The sequence below is a fragment of the Trifolium pratense genome, linkage group LG2, assembly GCF_020283565.1.
Source record: "Trifolium pratense cultivar HEN17-A07 linkage group LG2, ARS_RC_1.1, whole genome shotgun sequence".
In the NCBI taxonomy this organism is placed as follows: domain Eukaryota; kingdom Viridiplantae; phylum Streptophyta; class Magnoliopsida; order Fabales; family Fabaceae; genus Trifolium; species Trifolium pratense.
The window spans coordinates 55,009,082-55,026,256 of NC_060060.1; the positions used below are offsets into that span (position 1 = coordinate 55,009,082).

The 17,175-nt window shown below is 32.8% G+C and overlaps 2 protein-coding genes across 3 annotated transcripts; one reads left to right on the top strand and one right to left on the bottom strand.

Annotated features, from left to right (window-relative positions):
• Positions 1-869: 869 nt before the first annotated feature.
• Positions 870-5,917, top strand: LOC123903932 (sister chromatid cohesion 1 protein 3-like). Of its 2 annotated transcripts, none has more exons than XM_045953621.1 (13): positions 870-1,189; positions 2,263-2,527; positions 2,613-2,659; positions 2,748-2,779; positions 2,898-2,962; positions 3,060-3,430; positions 3,516-3,675; positions 3,782-3,912; positions 4,005-4,483; positions 4,660-4,705; positions 4,864-4,912; positions 5,097-5,232; positions 5,404-5,917. In XM_045953621.1, exons 1-13 carry the CDS (start codon positions 1,066-1,068, stop codon positions 5,500-5,502), a joined length of 2,004 nt encoding a protein of 667 aa, XP_045809577.1. In that variant the 5' UTR covers positions 870-1,065; the 3' UTR covers positions 5,503-5,917. The 2 variants fall into 2 exon arrangements, with proteins under 2 accessions (XP_045809577.1, XP_045809579.1); XM_045953623.1 differs by having other exon boundaries at positions 966-1,189; positions 3,540-3,675; positions 5,404-5,626.
• Positions 5,918-13,548: 7,631 nt separating this feature from the next.
• On the bottom strand, positions 13,549-14,490 carry LOC123903946. The gene has a single exon (XM_045953635.1). The coding sequence runs from the start codon at positions 14,361-14,363 to the stop codon at positions 13,797-13,799; it is 567 nt and encodes a 188-aa protein (XP_045809591.1). The 5' UTR covers positions 14,364-14,490; the 3' UTR covers positions 13,549-13,796.
• Between the last annotated feature and the right edge of the window lie 2,685 nt (positions 14,491-17,175).

Consider the following 17,175-nt stretch of genomic DNA (forward strand, 5'->3'; position numbering starts at 1 on the left):
ATGAATATTTATCCAAAATTATTGTTGAACTATCGTTTAATGTTACTCAACTTTTTTCATATACCTTACATTATTAGAAGTATCATATCTTATTTAATCATTATATATCTTACAGCTAATCAGACCCGTGCACCGCACGGGTCGATGTTCTAGTTATTAGCTAGACTCGATGTAGAGAAATGGAGAATCTAGGGTTTGAAGTGCAATCCCCTTAACAATGTCAAAATTTACCAACTAAGTTATATTCATAGACCACGGGGATGAAAAATTTACAAGTATAGAAATGAATGAATGTTTAATATTAAATTACTTATAAGATTTAAAATTTTCAAAAGTTTAATTTTGTCCGTAGAAAAATAAAATTTCAAGATTTTGTCCTTTAATCCTAGGCTAGGGGACTATAGAAATTAATATACACTTTCAGTTTTTTTTGGAACTATTTCGTATAGGAACTTGAAGATTAACACACAAAAAATACTTATATACACCTTCAAAAATAGAGTAACCACATGTACATTTAAATTTATTATTAATTTTTTTTACATTTTAATATAATTATTATTAAAATACTGTAAAAAAATTGATATCATAGTATAAAATAATTGATATTTTTATAAGTGAAAATAATTTATACTACTTCGATATATATATATATATATATATATATATATATATATATATATATATATATATATATATATATTTGACAAATATTGAATTCAATTTTCTTCAAAAAAAAAATATTGAATTCAATATTAATAATACTAATATTCAATGGGTTTTATCGTAAATATAGGGTGAAACGAAGGGTAAAGTACAGAAACCAAAAGAAGCGTATCCAACACACCGCTTCCCCAACACGATTCTACGACACTTCAACAAAAAAAAATCCAATTGATTTACGCGCGCCAAAAATTTCCCTAAAATAAAACCCACCAACGAATGCGAAAATGCAGAACCCATTTCTAATAAAAACCCTAAAATCCCAAATCTTCTTCACTCTCCATTCGAATCTCATCTGAAATCAACAGCAACAACAACAAAGAAAGAAGAAGAAGAAGAAAAATGTTTTACTCTCAGACATTTTTGGCGCGAAAAGGACCACTCTCTACAGTGTGGATCGCCGCGCATCTTCAACACAGACTCAAGAAATCTCAATGGGCTTCTACTGACATTCCATCCACAGTTCGTAAGTTTCTTCAAAAATAAATAAAAAACCCCTTTTTTTTTATCTAAAGGTTAAAAGTTTGTATTTTTTCTTAAAATTCCATCTGGGTTTGGGATTCTTTGAGGAAAAATGTTACTCATTCTACTGGGTTTTAATTTTTAATTGAAAAATTTAATTTTTATTTATTGAAAAAAAAATATGTCTGAAAGTTTGTATTTTTATCAAAATCGCATCTGGGTTTTATGTTGAGATTCTTTGAGGGTCAATGTTATTTTTTTAATTTAAAACAAAAAGAATCTTTGAGTGGGTTGGGGTTGTTTATGACAATTGAGAACCTTGATAGCATTGAAGTTGGTAATTCCTGGAATTTGCAATTTATTTACTATTGAGTTTTGGTGATTTTGTTTCTTTGGTTGCATGATAGTTTTATTTTAGTGTTCTGAACTTGTATTTAGAGAGCTAGGTTTTTCTTATTGTTGTTATTGTCATGGTTAATTGTTAATCGTTTGAATGTTTCTTTCAAAACACATAATTCCTCGAAAAACAATGTTGCTTGTTTTTTATTTTGCTGTTGAGAGTACTTGAAGGACAATGTTACTCATCCTACTTGGTTTAAATTTTTCTTGATTGAAAACAAAAAGGATGTTTGAGGTGTTGGTTACTCTTGTAGTGTTTTACTCACAGTTTTTTTGTGTTGAAAACTCGGTATCCAGCCCAAGGGCCAACTAATCCGAGTGTTAAAGTTTGAATAATATGTTGTGTCACAACTTGAGGAGATGTGCTCAAGTTGAAAATTCTGAGAAAGTAGGTTTTAGAAGTCTTACATAGTTGCAAAATATTATCAGCGAGCTCAGTAATAGTGTGGAGCTTTGGTTAAAAATAAAATTGTGTTTTGCCTATTTCACTGGTTAATTGGTTTGTTGCCTGAATTTATGGTAGAGTAGGTTTCAACCTTTATTGCACCAGGCGCAGGTACCGTTCACGGGGTTCCGATTGTTGTTTATCAATATAAAGATTCTGCTCTACGAAGTTTATCAATATTGTTGTTTTTATTGTTGTTGCGATCAATTATCAATTTTGAATGTTTCTTTCAGAACATATAATGGATCCTGGGGTTCCGATTGCATTGAGAATGTCAGCTCACCTACTCCTAGGTGTTGTTCGTATTTATTCGAAGAAAGTTGATTATCTTCTTAACGATTGCAATGCTGTTCGTACTGTTTTGTACAAAGTATTTCCTTCTATGCCAAATAATACTTTACCTGAGGATGCGAGACAAGCCCCTGTTCATTCTATCACCATGCCAGCCACTTTTGACCTTGATATGCTTGACGTGGACTATGAAATAGATACTAACGGGTAGACTTTCCTTTATGTTTCTTTTATCTTTTCAAATTATTATCAAAATCTATATACAACTGATATATAATTGGATGTGTCTTAGGTCTGAGGATGTTCACATGAGGACTTATGAAGAGATTACAATTACAGGTTATTTAAGTGAATCCATAATTTTAGTTATGTATTTTTCAAGTAACACATGAAAGTTTAAAATATTTTCATGTTTCTTCATGTGCAGATGAAAATTATGTGATTCCACGTTTTGATGAGGTGCATGCTTTTTTCTTTCCTTCTCATTCCTTTCATCTATGTATAACCTATGTTAATAATTGGAATAGTTTTTTCTTGAGTTACAAATTTATTTCATCTACTTTTCCTTTATTTTTAGGGTGAAAGATTTGGTGATTTGAATGAACAACCACCACCAGATTCTGAGGCACCAACTACGGAAGTGTAAGTTTTGTTAGTTTTGGTGTTTAGTTGCATTTTTTTTTTTAATTTCTATTTTCCCTTATGAACCAATAGAATAATACATTGTTTGTTCTTATAGCATTATTCCCCAGTCTCCATCGACAAACGAGGCAATGCCAGTGGATGTTCAAGATGGTAGTCCAAGTACCCGTAGAGAGTCACACACTGGTGATGATAACCAACATATCTTTCAGGATCCCAATACAAAAGAGACAATGCCAGTGGAAGCTTTTCGTAATCCATCCAATGATCATGATACTATTGGAAATCTACCGGACCCTGGGTCTAATGATACTGAACCCAATAGAGATTTCAATCCAACTGTGAATGAAGAGGATCCAATTGTTGAAGTGACTGAAGTCCGTGTTGAAACCCCACAAGTTCAACCAACTGGACCACCAACTCCAGTTTCTATTCAAGAAGGTGCCTCAGATGCACACGTTAATGGAGGTTAATGTTTATCTGTTTCATACATTTTACTGATTTACATATGAATTCTTGAATTTCGTAACTGATTATTCTCGCTCAATCTTAGGGGAAATTTCTCAACAAACTGCAGGAGGGCATGGTTCTTTCGATTTTGGGATGATTCCTAGCCCTCAAATAGAGCAGAGACAGGATCAGGGACAGGATCAGGGGAATCAAAGAGGAAGGAAGAGAAAATTCATCGATGATGCCATAGTCTTAACAAACGAGTAATTTTTTATTATTATTTGATTCTACTAGTTCCGTGTTCTGTAACAAATAGTTATTTTTAGAAATGTCCGATTTTTTGTTTCTCATGTTGGGATGCCTTTATAGATTCATGAGGAAAAACCTTAACGATACTCGCAAAATACGGCGGAAGAGAAAGGATGTTACTACTTTGGGTAATTGGGAATTGAAGAGCAAACGATTGAAGGAGGATGTTTTTGACCAGCCTTTATTTACAGGTAGGCTGTTCTTTATTGTTTAATTTACATATATCGGTACTTGCAACAACATTTATGAATTTGTCATTTGAAACTTGTGTCTTCTTATTCAGGGTTATGTAAGGAACTTATAAACATACACAAAAGAGAATATATACTTTCAAAACCCCACCTGGTCATCTCTGAGGAAGATCATCCGGATAATACTACTAGAACTTCTCCAATTAACGAAATTGCTGACGAGCCAATACCTGATGCACCTGAGATTATTGGTAATGGTAATCCACCACCGAACCCTGGTGTGGAGGATATTGAACGCATGCGTTCTGATGCTAATGCTTCCCCTCCCATTATCCCAACTCATAGTATAGACACTGAACCCGTTATTGAAGATACTACTTACAAGAGTCCTGTTAGAAGAGATGATGCAACACCTTCGGTTTCTGAGACAGTGGAGATACCATCATATGGTGCAACATCACCTCGTGCTCGTGTATCTGAAATTGGTACCCCAAGCACATATCAAGATACAATAATTCATGACTATGACATTCCAGATACTAACCGATTGATCAATTCTCCAGAAAAAGAAGTACGATTTAATGTTTCTTTATGAATACTTTCATACAGTCTCACTTGATGAGTTATATTCCATTTCCTTTCATCATAAAAGTTTTATTCTTGATGAATTATATTCCGTGTGGTTTTGCTATTGGTTGAATTGAAGCAGCTCAAGTAATCTAATATCTATTAACCTTGTTCTTTTAGGACCTTTATTTTCTTGAAGAAGATAACAACACACCAGCCACATCCAGTAAGTTCTATTTTCATGTCATTGTCTATTTGATTCATGACAGTATTTTACTTAATGTGCTGTTACTTGTATTATGTCATGATGAGTTAATATTATATAGTCGGTTTCTGCTATTGGCAACAGTTATATTATAGTTGACGTGAATTTTTTAACGACAGGTTCACAAAGTACAAACAAAAGTATTAGTACATTGTCCGGGAGGAGTAGGTAATTATCCATTTATTACTATTGTAGAATTCTTGGTTAAACCATACTTTAACCGATATATTATTTTCTTGGTAAAAGCTGTAGAACACATCTTAATTTGTGCCACATTGTTTGTTAATTTTGTTCTTCAAAATACTTCTCAAGTATCTGAATCTGCCAATATTTTTCAATTGTTTAATTCCAGGGGTGTAGCTCAATATCTAAAAGATTATTCTCCGTGTACCCCAATTCCGGAGCATCCTGCTGAAGACTTAAGCTTGAACAAGATATTGGATGCAAAAACTCGAAAGATTGCTGCTCGGATGTTCTTTGAAGTTTTGGTGAGTTTCATGACATTTCCATCCATTGAAATGAACTTCAGTTATTATGGTTTTGATCTTGTTTACAATTTCAACATAATTACATTGCTCCACTCTTTTGCTAATTTTTTTGTGAAATGCAAATCTTTGTTTATGATTGATGTGACATTTTTATTTTATGTTGCATTACAGGTGTTAAAGACTCATGATCTTATTGATGTAAAACAAGAGGAGCCTTATGGTGATGTCAGTATCAAGTTGACACCAACACTTTCAAAAGCTAAAATTTGATGTGCAGTCTCTGATGTAGATAGGCAAGGTTCTACAAATTTTGAGTTAACTATTTGAGACTGATAGTGGAAACTAGTATTATGAGAAATGTATATTTTACTTTAGAGTAAATTTATTACATGTTAACCCCTTGGAAGTTTTTCATTACAAGTTTACAACTCCCTAGTTTCAAGTGTTTCTGTAGATAAGCTATTGAGTTTGATAATTGTAAGAAGAGAGCTGCTAAATGGTGCGAATAAGTACCACGCGAAAATTCACGAATGTGCGTGCACAGTCTTTCTCACATGTTCGGGCGGTCCAACTTCTGGTTTTAGTAAATTAATGGGAAAATTAACTATCAAATGTGGTCACCATAAAATGTATTCTACGCTACGATCCTTAATAGACAAATATCCCACTGGTGCTCAACGTCGAAGATGGTTTTGATTTTTCAACCAAGGAATCACTATGATCTCAATTTCTTTTCTTGACTAATTATATTCTCAACTAAAACTGAGGGTGTTAGGGTGTTAGCAACTAGTTAATTCACCAGCAACACATTAATTCCAACCACCATCACTATTCTCTCATCATGCAAAAAAGCTTTCTCCTGTTGTAGAGCTTTTTCTTAACAATTGGTCCTCCGGACTGGATGTGCAATATGGTTTGCTGTGTGAGCCTATCAGAACCTCTATGCAAGTGGCCGGATTCACAAGATCGAAGCAGAACTCTAAAATTAGCGTTGTTGCTAGAGGCTGGTTCACTTTTCCGGTGACGACATCGGCCACAGTAGATTCCGGCAGAGTAGTTGTGCGAACATATTTGGACTGTGAAAGAAGTTGGCGGTGTATGCTGAATTTAGTAGAGTTTGATGAGTTCGATTTTACTTGAGAGACTGTGAAAACTCATTCATGAATTTTCGCGTGGTTTTGGTTCGCACAATGTAGCATTTTCCTTGTAAGAAACATGGTAAATAAGACCATTGGATCTCACAAGAACAAAATCAAACTCTAGCATTTGTTGTTTATGTTTGTTCTATTCTTTTTTCTTAGTTTTATTGATATTATATTATATTAGTGTGTCACACATATATATTAAATTAAAAGACACTCCGCATCAATATGTGTGCACAATGAAGAGGTTAAGACAAAAGTCAAATTACAACGAGAACACCCAAAATAAGAAATGAGATAGTGCCTTGAGAGCCAACATTCATAATTCTTCTCCTTATTAAATTGTCATTCGTTGATAGTCGATCCCTAAAAAACGCCAAGCAAAAACTGAATTCTTATTTATTAATTTATTAATGTTATTGATATTATATGATGAGGTATTTATCCTAAGTACAAACGTTTATCTTTTTTATACAAACATTTAGGGCCCGTTTGGTGCACAGGATAAGAGACAGGATAGGATAACTGTATCATATCCTGTTTCAGTCCAGTGTTTGGTGACACAGTAGGATATGATAAGTTAATCCTGTAGTTTATCCTATCTTGTCTCTCTAGTTAAAATTCTTATCCTGAATTTGAGCTGGGTTACCAGCAGGATAGGATAATTTTTTTTACCGATTTATTCTATAAAATATATTTTAAATTAAAAAAATGAAAATTAATAAAATATAAATAATAAAATAATTTGATAGTAAATTAATAATAAAATAATTAATTTTTAAATATACATGTGATTTTCTCATAAGGGTAATTTTGTAATTTACATAATCTAAAAAAATCAAAATTATACAAAAATTACAATATTTTAAAGTAAACTAATTATTAAAAAATCGTAAAATATGGATATTAATTTAAATTTTATAAGAAATTAAATATAATTATTTTGCAATGGTATTTTTATTATTTACGTATGAGATATATCATATACTTATTTAGATTATCTAACATATATATATCATTGGGTTATTTATTTGATCATAATTCATATAAAAAATTAAACTTTATTATTTTCTCATGTTTATTATTTAAAACTATATAAATTTATTTGATTACTTATTTATATTTTTTATTTAAAAAATTCAAAAGTATTACAAAATAATTTTAAAAAAATAACAATTGATTTACAAAGGTAATTTTGTCATTTAAATATTATATATATCTTATCATATTATTATAAGCAAGTATGTATTAAAAACATGATATAATAGTTATCATGTTTGTTATCCTATGTGCACCAAACACAAGATAGGATAACTGAGGATAACTGTTATCCTGCTAATATCCTATCCTATCTTTATCCTGTTTTATATCTTATCATATCACTATCCTATCCTGCGCACCAAACAGGCCATTATGCTCATGGCACGGTCACGACCTTAATTATCTGTTTCATGTTTTTTTCACCATATCTCTTTCCTTGCTTGCATGTAAGACTTAGGCTCCGTTTGAATTGAGTTATTTTAAGCTCATGTGAGTTTATCTATTCATATTAGTCGTTTTATTAGTGTTTAGATAACTTAATAAAAAGTGTGCTTATCACAATTTCATAGCATAATTGTAGAATATGAGACATGATCCGACATCGTCCGAAAGCTTATCATGTAATGCTGAAGATAACACAACGTAAGTACCAAGTACGACATGAATTTTGAAGTATTTCTACTTCAAGAACACACGTCTAGTAGGAGTTCACCGTCTTTGATGTGTGTCTTGAGCTAGACATTTCTATAATGCTACTAATATAACGGGAGCTTCAACTCCACATTTAGTTCTTTAAAAAAACACTCCATGTTTAGTTGTTTTATAGTTTCCGTTTTTTGACTTTCGGGACTCTTGAATTCCCAAAAAAATAGTAGTGAAGATGTGAAAGTTGTCGTAATATCATTTCTTGTCTCGGAAGCTATTTAACAGTAAGAGGAGATTCAACAGATATAACTCATAATTCCAAATGCAATTTTCAGAACTTGTATTCTGTAATAACAACATTAATGACGCAGTACGGAAGCGTGAAGGAAAAGCAAGCGCTAATCCTATTAGATAAAGGTTCTGGAATCTACCAGATTTCCGGAATCCACCAGAAAAAGTAACTAATCTAGAATCCACTAGACTTCCGGAATCCACCAGAAGGAGTAATTTGGAATCCACCAAACTTGAGAAAAATCTCTGTATTTTATTAAATCAAAAGGTTCCCTTCAAAGCTACAATAGTTTAGTTTAAATAGGAGTGGAAAATAAAAATAACAAATCTCCTAAAAGATTGTAAAAGAAAATAACAAACCTAACTAAATAAAAATAATAAATCTACCTAAAATATAAAAATAACTAATCTAGGTGAAATATAAAAATAAGAAATCTACCTAAAATATAATAAAACTAAATCTATCTAAAATAATAAATTACTAAAGAAACCCTCCTACATCAGTCTCCTCTACCTCAAAAGAACTCGACCCCGAGTTCTCATCTTGATACTGACTCATGCGTTTATCATAGTAGAAACTTAGTACTGGTTCTACTTTAATTATCAAATTCTTTCTCGTTTGCTTGATTGCTACTTTTTGCTCTTCCTTTAGTCTTGCCTTATACCGACTCTTTTCTTCTTTAAAAGCTTGATTTTTCTCCTCTAACTTGAGATAATAGCTTGTTAATCCGTTTAATAACTCCACAAGGGCGGTAGAACTTATATGCATAACATGAGAGTACCGATAAATATTCATAAGTTTCTTTGTTTGTGTTGTCCTTAAGGTCGCATCATATTGCGCTGCCGACGACGATAAATTTGTTACACGACATTCTTTCTCCTTTGTTTCTTCATCAATTTCTGGCGTCGCCTCTATTTGGATGTCGCAATCCATGCCATTGTTGTTCTCGTTGAAACTACCCTCCAATTCTAGATTGAGCACTCCTTCCTCATTGATTGTAGTTTCTACCATTTTAGACTCCACATCTGTTTGATCCTCTTTCTTTGAATCATCATGTTCATCGATCTCATCATTCTCATCTTTCGATTCATCAACTTCAATCGAAGCATCTTGTTCAACAACTACTTCGGTTTCTTTCGGTTTGGATTTATAAGCAGGATCGTCAAGTTTCTCGGGAAGAGATGGTTGGTTATCATCTAGGGTTTCAGTAGCTATGTGACGTAGATGAAAATTATTGGCATGATTGTTGTTATTGGCATTATTGAAGATGCTAAATGCTTCCTCAAATTTAACATTAACATACCAATTAACATAAGTTATCAAAACAGAATGTTTAGCAATATCTTTAATCGTTTTACGCGAGTTACCTGCCATTCTGTAAGCATGCCTCAAAAGGCCGGACAACGAGTAATCTTTGTTGTAACAAAACGGACAACGATATGTCGAATCAGAGATTTTAAACTCGTAGTAATCATCCCTCAACCTTTTGTAATATCGACGCTCATAGTATTCCAAATCAGATTCACCACGAGTATGTTCTGATTTTATGTACGTAACAATATGGTTGTTATTGCGAACTCTAATAACCGGATTTGATTCTCCCATGGCTGATCACGTTAGGAAAAGAACAGGAGAAACCTGCTCTGATACCAACTGACGCAATACGGAAGCGTGAAGGAAAAGCAAGCGCTAATCCTATTAGATAAAGGTTCTGGAATCCACCAGATTTCCGGAATCCACCAGAAAAAGTAACTAATCTAGAATCCACTAGACTTCCGGAATCCACCAGAATGAGTAATTTGGAATCCACCAAACTTGAGAAAAATCTCTGTATTTTATTAAATCAAAAGGTTCCCTTCAAGGCTACAATAGTTTAGTTTAAATAAGAGTGGAAAATAAAAATAACAAATCTCCTAAAAAATTGTAAAAGAAAATAACAAACCTAACTAAATAAAAATAATAAATCTACCTAAAATATAAAAATAACTAATCTAGGTGAAATATAAAAATAAGAAATCTACCTAAAATATAATAAAACTAAATCTATCTAAAATAATAAATTACTAAAGAAACCCTCCTACATCAATTAAGAAACTAGTTAAAACTGAAATCAAATAAGAGAACATGACAAGCATTCAAACGATGATCAAAACATTAAAGTCCACAGAAACTGTCACGGGAAGAAAGGTAAACAAGAGAAGTAGCTCACAAAAACTGTAAACAACACTAAACTATGGACATTAAAACACACTGAGAGGAACTTGAAAATGTAACCATGATGGCAGAACTGCATAGTTACTATTTCAAGTTCCAATGAGTAAATGTGAAGTTGAACGGTGAGTCAAAGTAATGGATGGAGTCTAAATTGGAGGAAGATAAATAACCTGTGCAAACCAAGATGGAGTTGATGGAACTATAATGTGATAAACTAAAGTTACCAAACCCAGATAATAAAGTTTATTGTAATTCAAATGCAATTGTGGTTAGTCAATGAATGTTCTCTCATAGATCAATTACTGATGCAGCTTAATGTGCTCATAGAAGAAGCAGTTGGTAGATCATTAACTAAAAAGTTAGCTTCCATCAAAAAACACTTATAAGTTAGGAAATAATCATAATACAGAAAAACGAGGCTTAATTGTAAGTATGCAATATATGTCTACAAAAAATTAAAATGCAGAAAATATGCTCCTATAATTCGCAAACAATGTTTTCATTTAGGATGTCTCTTCATGTTCACTACTTAACAAATTCCATTCACCTGCTCTTTGAACTTTGAATCACTTGACAAATTTCTGAATCACAATATAACAATTCACTCTAATATGTAGGCATGGACAAAGTTGGGTTCAGAACCAAAACTGCACCAAAGTGGTTAGTTTTAAACTGGTGAACCGGTTCTAGACGCCAAACAGAACCAGTTTCAATTTAATTGGTCTTGCTCGGACTAAACTGAACTGTTGAGATATGCATCAAACCAGTACTGAATCAACTGAACCAAACTGTTTTTCAAAATGAAAGAAAATCCGAGAAAACCACCAAATCAAAACACACAAGCATAATATATGGAATCAAAGAGGTGCATCTCTGACCTTAAAGTTGGCAACTCAGGTAAGCATCATCCAGCTAGATATAATGAATAATAGTCATACACATTTTTTTTTTGGGTCAAGTAGCCTAGTGGCTAGAAAATCTACCTTAAAGGTGAATAAGTGGAGTGTCCCAGGTTCGAACCTGGGCTCCTGCACATATAGTGCGATGTCCCTACTAGTTGCATTCAACTCATTGAACTCAAAAACATGATCTTACATTCTTACTTGCAGCAAAAATAGCACATTCAACAAAAAAACTATATGCAGTACTTTAAGCAAATGCTACGAGCATTAGACAACCAAACAGGAATATCATATGAAACTAGAGTTCATAACTGTCGATTAAAAATGTCAAACAGGAAAACCATTTAATACCTTACTACTAAACTCCTATCAAGTTTTTCAAAAAAAAAAAAAAAAAACTCCTATCAAGTTTGAAGGTATTACTTCAAATTAATTGACTCATAAATTAATAAAGCATTTGAAGAACCGGAACAATGAGTGTGTGTGTAGAACTATAATCAATGAAAGCTTGTTTAGCAGCAAAAAAAGAAACAGTTTAGACATGTGGGTTTCCTTGTATCATCATATATCTTTTTGCGTGTCTGAGATGATCAGAGGATAGCAACCCTCGATTACTAAATATTAGTACTAAATATACTACTTACTTACAGGAAAACCATCACGATAAAGGCCAATAAAACTATGACAAGAAGCACATACTACTACTCTTTTAACAATCACTCACACACTTATGTGTATATTTATACTAATTTAAATGTACCTGGCTAGCTGTGCACTTTGATTAATACAAATAGATAAATATTTGACTACTGCACAATAAACATGTTTTAGTGATATTAAATCATCGTGATCAATTTATTCAGTGTTTGTGCTCTAAACATGTCTCTTGCAAGCAAACATAAGCCACATAATTTATGTAAGAAATTAAAATTACATATTAATTAGCAAAGAGCCAAAGACAACTTTCCACAGTGCACGGCCCAGCTTCTGATAAAATAGCTAAGTAACGATTCTTAAATGCCCGAGTAAATTCTCAAAAGCATAGAGAAAAGAAGAAGTAGAATGTAAGAGTGCACACAAAACATCAAAGGTGCAACACAATCAATCAAAGATCAAACACTATACACACACATGACAAAAAGTACAATGCGAAGGCGGGTGATTACCTTCACTTTATTATCATCTGCACCAGTAGCAAGGAGTTGAGTCCGGTGAATATGCGACACAATTGACATCAAAGTAATGACCCTGCTGCTTCAAAATATAACTCTCATACCTCCATTCCCACACAAGAAGCTGACTGAGTTTCACACAGCCAAAGGACAACAAATTTCCGAGTTTCGCACAGCCAAATAAAGACAGCCTAATAGTAGTCAAGTCATGTAGTGGAGCAACTTATAGACCAGAGAATAAATGGCTTGTGTACTGTCAGACTACAACGATGGGAAAGAACCCATAAAGACTCCTAAGTGCTAAATTCTACTAACTCGTGAAATGTTAAAGGCAAACTCGCATTATTAGTGTAAATAGTATTACTCAAGAAATTCCCATAGGCAGCAAACATGCATTTCATGCTGCAAACCCCCAACATACAGAAACGGAATGAAACAGAAGATCAAAGACAATTGTCAGGATAAAATCTGAGAGTAAAAACAAGTCAAAGTAATCTGAAAACCTTTTCGAACTGAACCAAAGAAAGCTGACATTTGTGATTGTGTGTTCATACCATAATGCCAAACACTTGCATATTATTATTCATCAACATGCAAGAAATAGGTTTATAATTTGTTTGTTTAAGATAAATAGGTCATCAAGTTAAACATAACCAGAAAAAACACAACCGCAACTGCCCGATATTTGAAATGACTAAAAGAACCGAGTCAATAGACCATGTGAGCACATAATATTCCGCGCGCGCGCACACACACATACACACACCATATTTTGCAAACAAACAACTAGCACAATGCATAGCAACAAGTACATAAATGAAAAACAAGCGATATTAGTTAGAACAAGCAAAATATACCGTTACTGATTAATCTTCTAAACATATTTACTAAATACCAACTAATGAACATTTCATCCCAACAGTTAACATCAATGCATTGATTTCGCAATTCATCTCAACATGTTTTTCCAATTTAATAACATCTTACATATTCCTTGCTACTTCCAATAACATAATAGTTAATCCTCAAATGTAACATCTCAAAACAAAAATTTATTCATCAGAAAAACCACTATCATCACTAAAAAAACCCAATAAACAACCAAAACCCATAACACAATTTCCATACTCAAACAAAACAAACAAGTTAACAATCACTACCTAGTAACAATCCTCCTCATATTAGTCCAGGGAAACTTGGCACCAGAACCATCACCAGACCGGTTCGAATCATGACGCTCAACCCGTCCACGGCTCTCCCTATTCGATCCAGAACCATCGAACCGTCCCCTATTATAACCATTTTGTGGCTTAACCCGTTCCTTTTTCTCATCAAGCCAATGACTTTTATTCGGAGCTTCCTCAACAAGACTAGCCATAGCTTGTTTATTCAAATTCTTCTTATCCTCTTCAATAACTCGAATCGGGTAAAGATTCGGGTCAATTGAAAGTGGATTTTTTAGGGTTACATAAGCTTTCTTGTAATCAGGTTTAGCAATCAATATTCCACCGCGTTTCTTCTTCTTTCCATCCATATTCAATGTACGAACCTTATCAACTTCGAATCCGTAGAGAGATTCGAGAACGCGTTTGATCTCGATCTTGGTGGCTGAAGGAATGGTTTTGAGAGCAATTTCTTGAATGTTTGTGAAGGTTGTTGGCATGAGAAGTTTGATTGGTAGGTTTGCGAAGTTGATAACTCTTCTTCCTAATCTGCTTCCCATTGTTGTTGTTGTTGTCTCTGATCGATTCTCTGCAAATTCGATAAACCCTCGCAGTTCAATTTTGCAGAAGTTCTATTTGTTTGGAAATGGCGATTTCTGCAGTGAGTGCTTCGTATGCGCTATTGGGCTTGAGGTCATGCTATTGTTTTGACAAATATTATTAACACCACTCATTTTACATTTATCACCTTCCAATTTAATAAAAAATAACCTAGATTAAATTCACATTAATTTAAAGAGTTTTTATTTTGTGAATTATTAATTTAAATAATTTAATTATAATGTACATTTAATAATAATAATAATAATAATAATAAACACATTAAGTTTATATTATTAATTTAATTATCAGTCTACGTAAGTTTAACTTAGTTGGGAGGAACATCACATATATTATGCAATAGTCATGATTCGAACCCCAAACACTCCACTTATTCACCTTTAAGGTAGAATTTCTAGCCACTAGACTATTAAAAAAATAAAAATTAATTATTAATGATAATAATAAACACCTTAGAATTACGGGTCATCACAATGATATCGATTAGAATTCTTCTCCTCACACTAAAGCAACCAAGTTTGGTTAAATTACTTATTTTCTCTCTCGAGATATTTAACGGGACGATCCATGTAAGCATGTTCTAAACCAATAAATTCTCTATTCTGATGGTACTCAGTTGGCGAACCTATTAAGCTCTCTTCTCTTGAATGAAATCTTAAGGAACCTAAGCGATTTTCATGCTTATAAGTTATAACCCCTTGTCTAGTCTTATATTCTTCACATTTCGGTCTTTGGATCTCTATCTAAAACATGCAAACATATGGCTAATATACTTAAGAAACAATATAATATCATGAGACTAAATTAATCAATACAAGATGCTATAACATATAGTAAGGATAGAAATTGCATAACATCTATCAAGGGACTCCCTACAACCATAAGGTAAAGGGGACTACTCACTCTTGATCATATTTATCCCTATATTTAAGAATTGAAATACTCAAAATAGTAGCAAGAATAGGTAGAAAACTTTAGAGAAAACGAGATTTATAAAAGTGCAATTTTATTGAAATGTATAAGAGTTAAGTTATAGATTATTACACGTAAAATTGACCCCCTCTAAGTCAGAATTCGTGCCTTGTATATAGTTTGGGAGGCTTCAAAGACTCATTAAAATAAAGGACTTATGAAATTATTCAAAGAAAAACAGTTAAAGTACACTCATAAATTCTGCCACAGTGATGGCAATACGTGTGTGCAAAAAATATTTAAATAAGTTTTCAAAAACAGAAGTATCTTTATTTAATATTGTAAGAGAAAAAGCCTCTAGAAGCCCCTTTATTAATATTGTAAGAGAAAAAGCCACTAGGAAGCGTTTGTTTCACGGTTGAGAATTTCATTTCCACGAATAATTTTTCTAGAAAATAATAATGGACATTTTATTCTTAGGTATTTTACAGAAAATGTGTTTGGTTAATAAAAGTCATGTTCGGGAGTTATTTGTAAGAGTGAGTGTGTGGGTAATTATTTTAATTTTATTTAATCCATCTGCATGAGAACCTTTCATTCCTACCAGATTTTTTGGGATTAAAATCATAGGAAAGTGGAAATTAATTTTTCCCTAGGGAGTTAATTTCCTAACTTTGTAACAAACACAAGAATTTGGATGGTTTTTTCAAGTTTGAAACTGACAGAATGAGGGGAGAAGGTGGAGCGTGTTCCTTATCAACGTTGGATCGTCCGTGACCTAAGTCGCGGTATGTTTAAAACTGCCGGTCCTTGGACTTAGGTACCGGCTGTAGAAGTGTAAAAATTGGGTGGTAGGGTGCCGATTGAGGTGTTAATCTGTGGTCCTTTGGAGTTATGAATTTTTTTTACATCCGTGACTTAGCTAATCGGGTAAATTCAAACTCACTACACACTCATGGAATTGAGAACCCGACGTAATTGGTTTTATTCTGCGACTCTTTTTCCTATATTTTTTCAGATGCCCCTGCTACGTCTGCCCGGAATGGTCGAGTAGATTCATGAGAGGGGGAACCACTGCTTGAATGGAAAGACGAAAGGCGAAAAAAGGCTCCTTAACCCACTCACTCTGAAACCCAGAGAAAGAAAATGAGCCAAGCCTAAAGCTCGTAGGGTGTAAATTGATAAGACCAATAGGGAATCAAAAGGCAAGATTGAGAGATAGTCTCGGGCATTATTCAGTGACCTAAGTAACAGGCAAGGGTAGAATGATAATTTCATAGGGTGCGCCCTAAAATTAGTAGAGTGACAAAAATAAATCTCTTATTCGTAAGAGTGAGTATGTGGGTAATTATTTTAATTTTATTCCCATCTGCACGAGAACCTTTCATTCCCACCTATTTTTTTTTGGGATTAAAATCACAGAAAAGTGATTTTTTTTCATAGGAGTTAATTTCCTAACTTTGTAACAAACGTAAAAATTTATATTTGTAACTTTAACATTCCTGAAAATAGTTTTTTTAACCATGAAACAAACAGATCATAAATGTAATCAAATCAGTAACTACAAAATATATTATGGGTGGTTTGACTTTGGGGTCTTAGAGATATTTTCTTTCTTTTGACTCATAAAAAACCAATCCTGTTGAATTTTAATCAATTTTGTTTAATGTGAATAAGCGAGATAAAGTCTTAAACCACATACAAATTTGTTTTTATCATTAGTTAAATCAATAATTTTCACTATTAGATTAAATAAGATAGATGTGATATAACATATTGACGAAATAATAGAATCTATTAATCAAATAATAAAAATAGTTACAAAACTTGTCTATTTTT

Coding starts and splice junctions, on each gene's coding strand:
- LOC123903932 (XM_045953621.1), top strand. CDS start 1,066: ATGTTTTACTCTCAGACATTTTTGGCGCGAAAAGGACCACTCTCTACA. Junction 3,913..4,004: donor TGACCAGCCTTTATTTACAG/GTAGGCTGTTCT, acceptor CTTCTTATTCAG/GGTTATGTAAGGAACTTATA. Junction 4,913..5,096: donor ACATTGTCCGGGAGGAGTAG/GTAATTATCCAT, acceptor GTTTAATTCCAG/GGGTGTAGCTCAATATCTAA.
- LOC123903946 (XM_045953635.1), bottom strand. CDS start 14,363: ATGGGAAGCAGATTAGGAAGAAGAGTTATCAACTTCGCAAACCTACCA.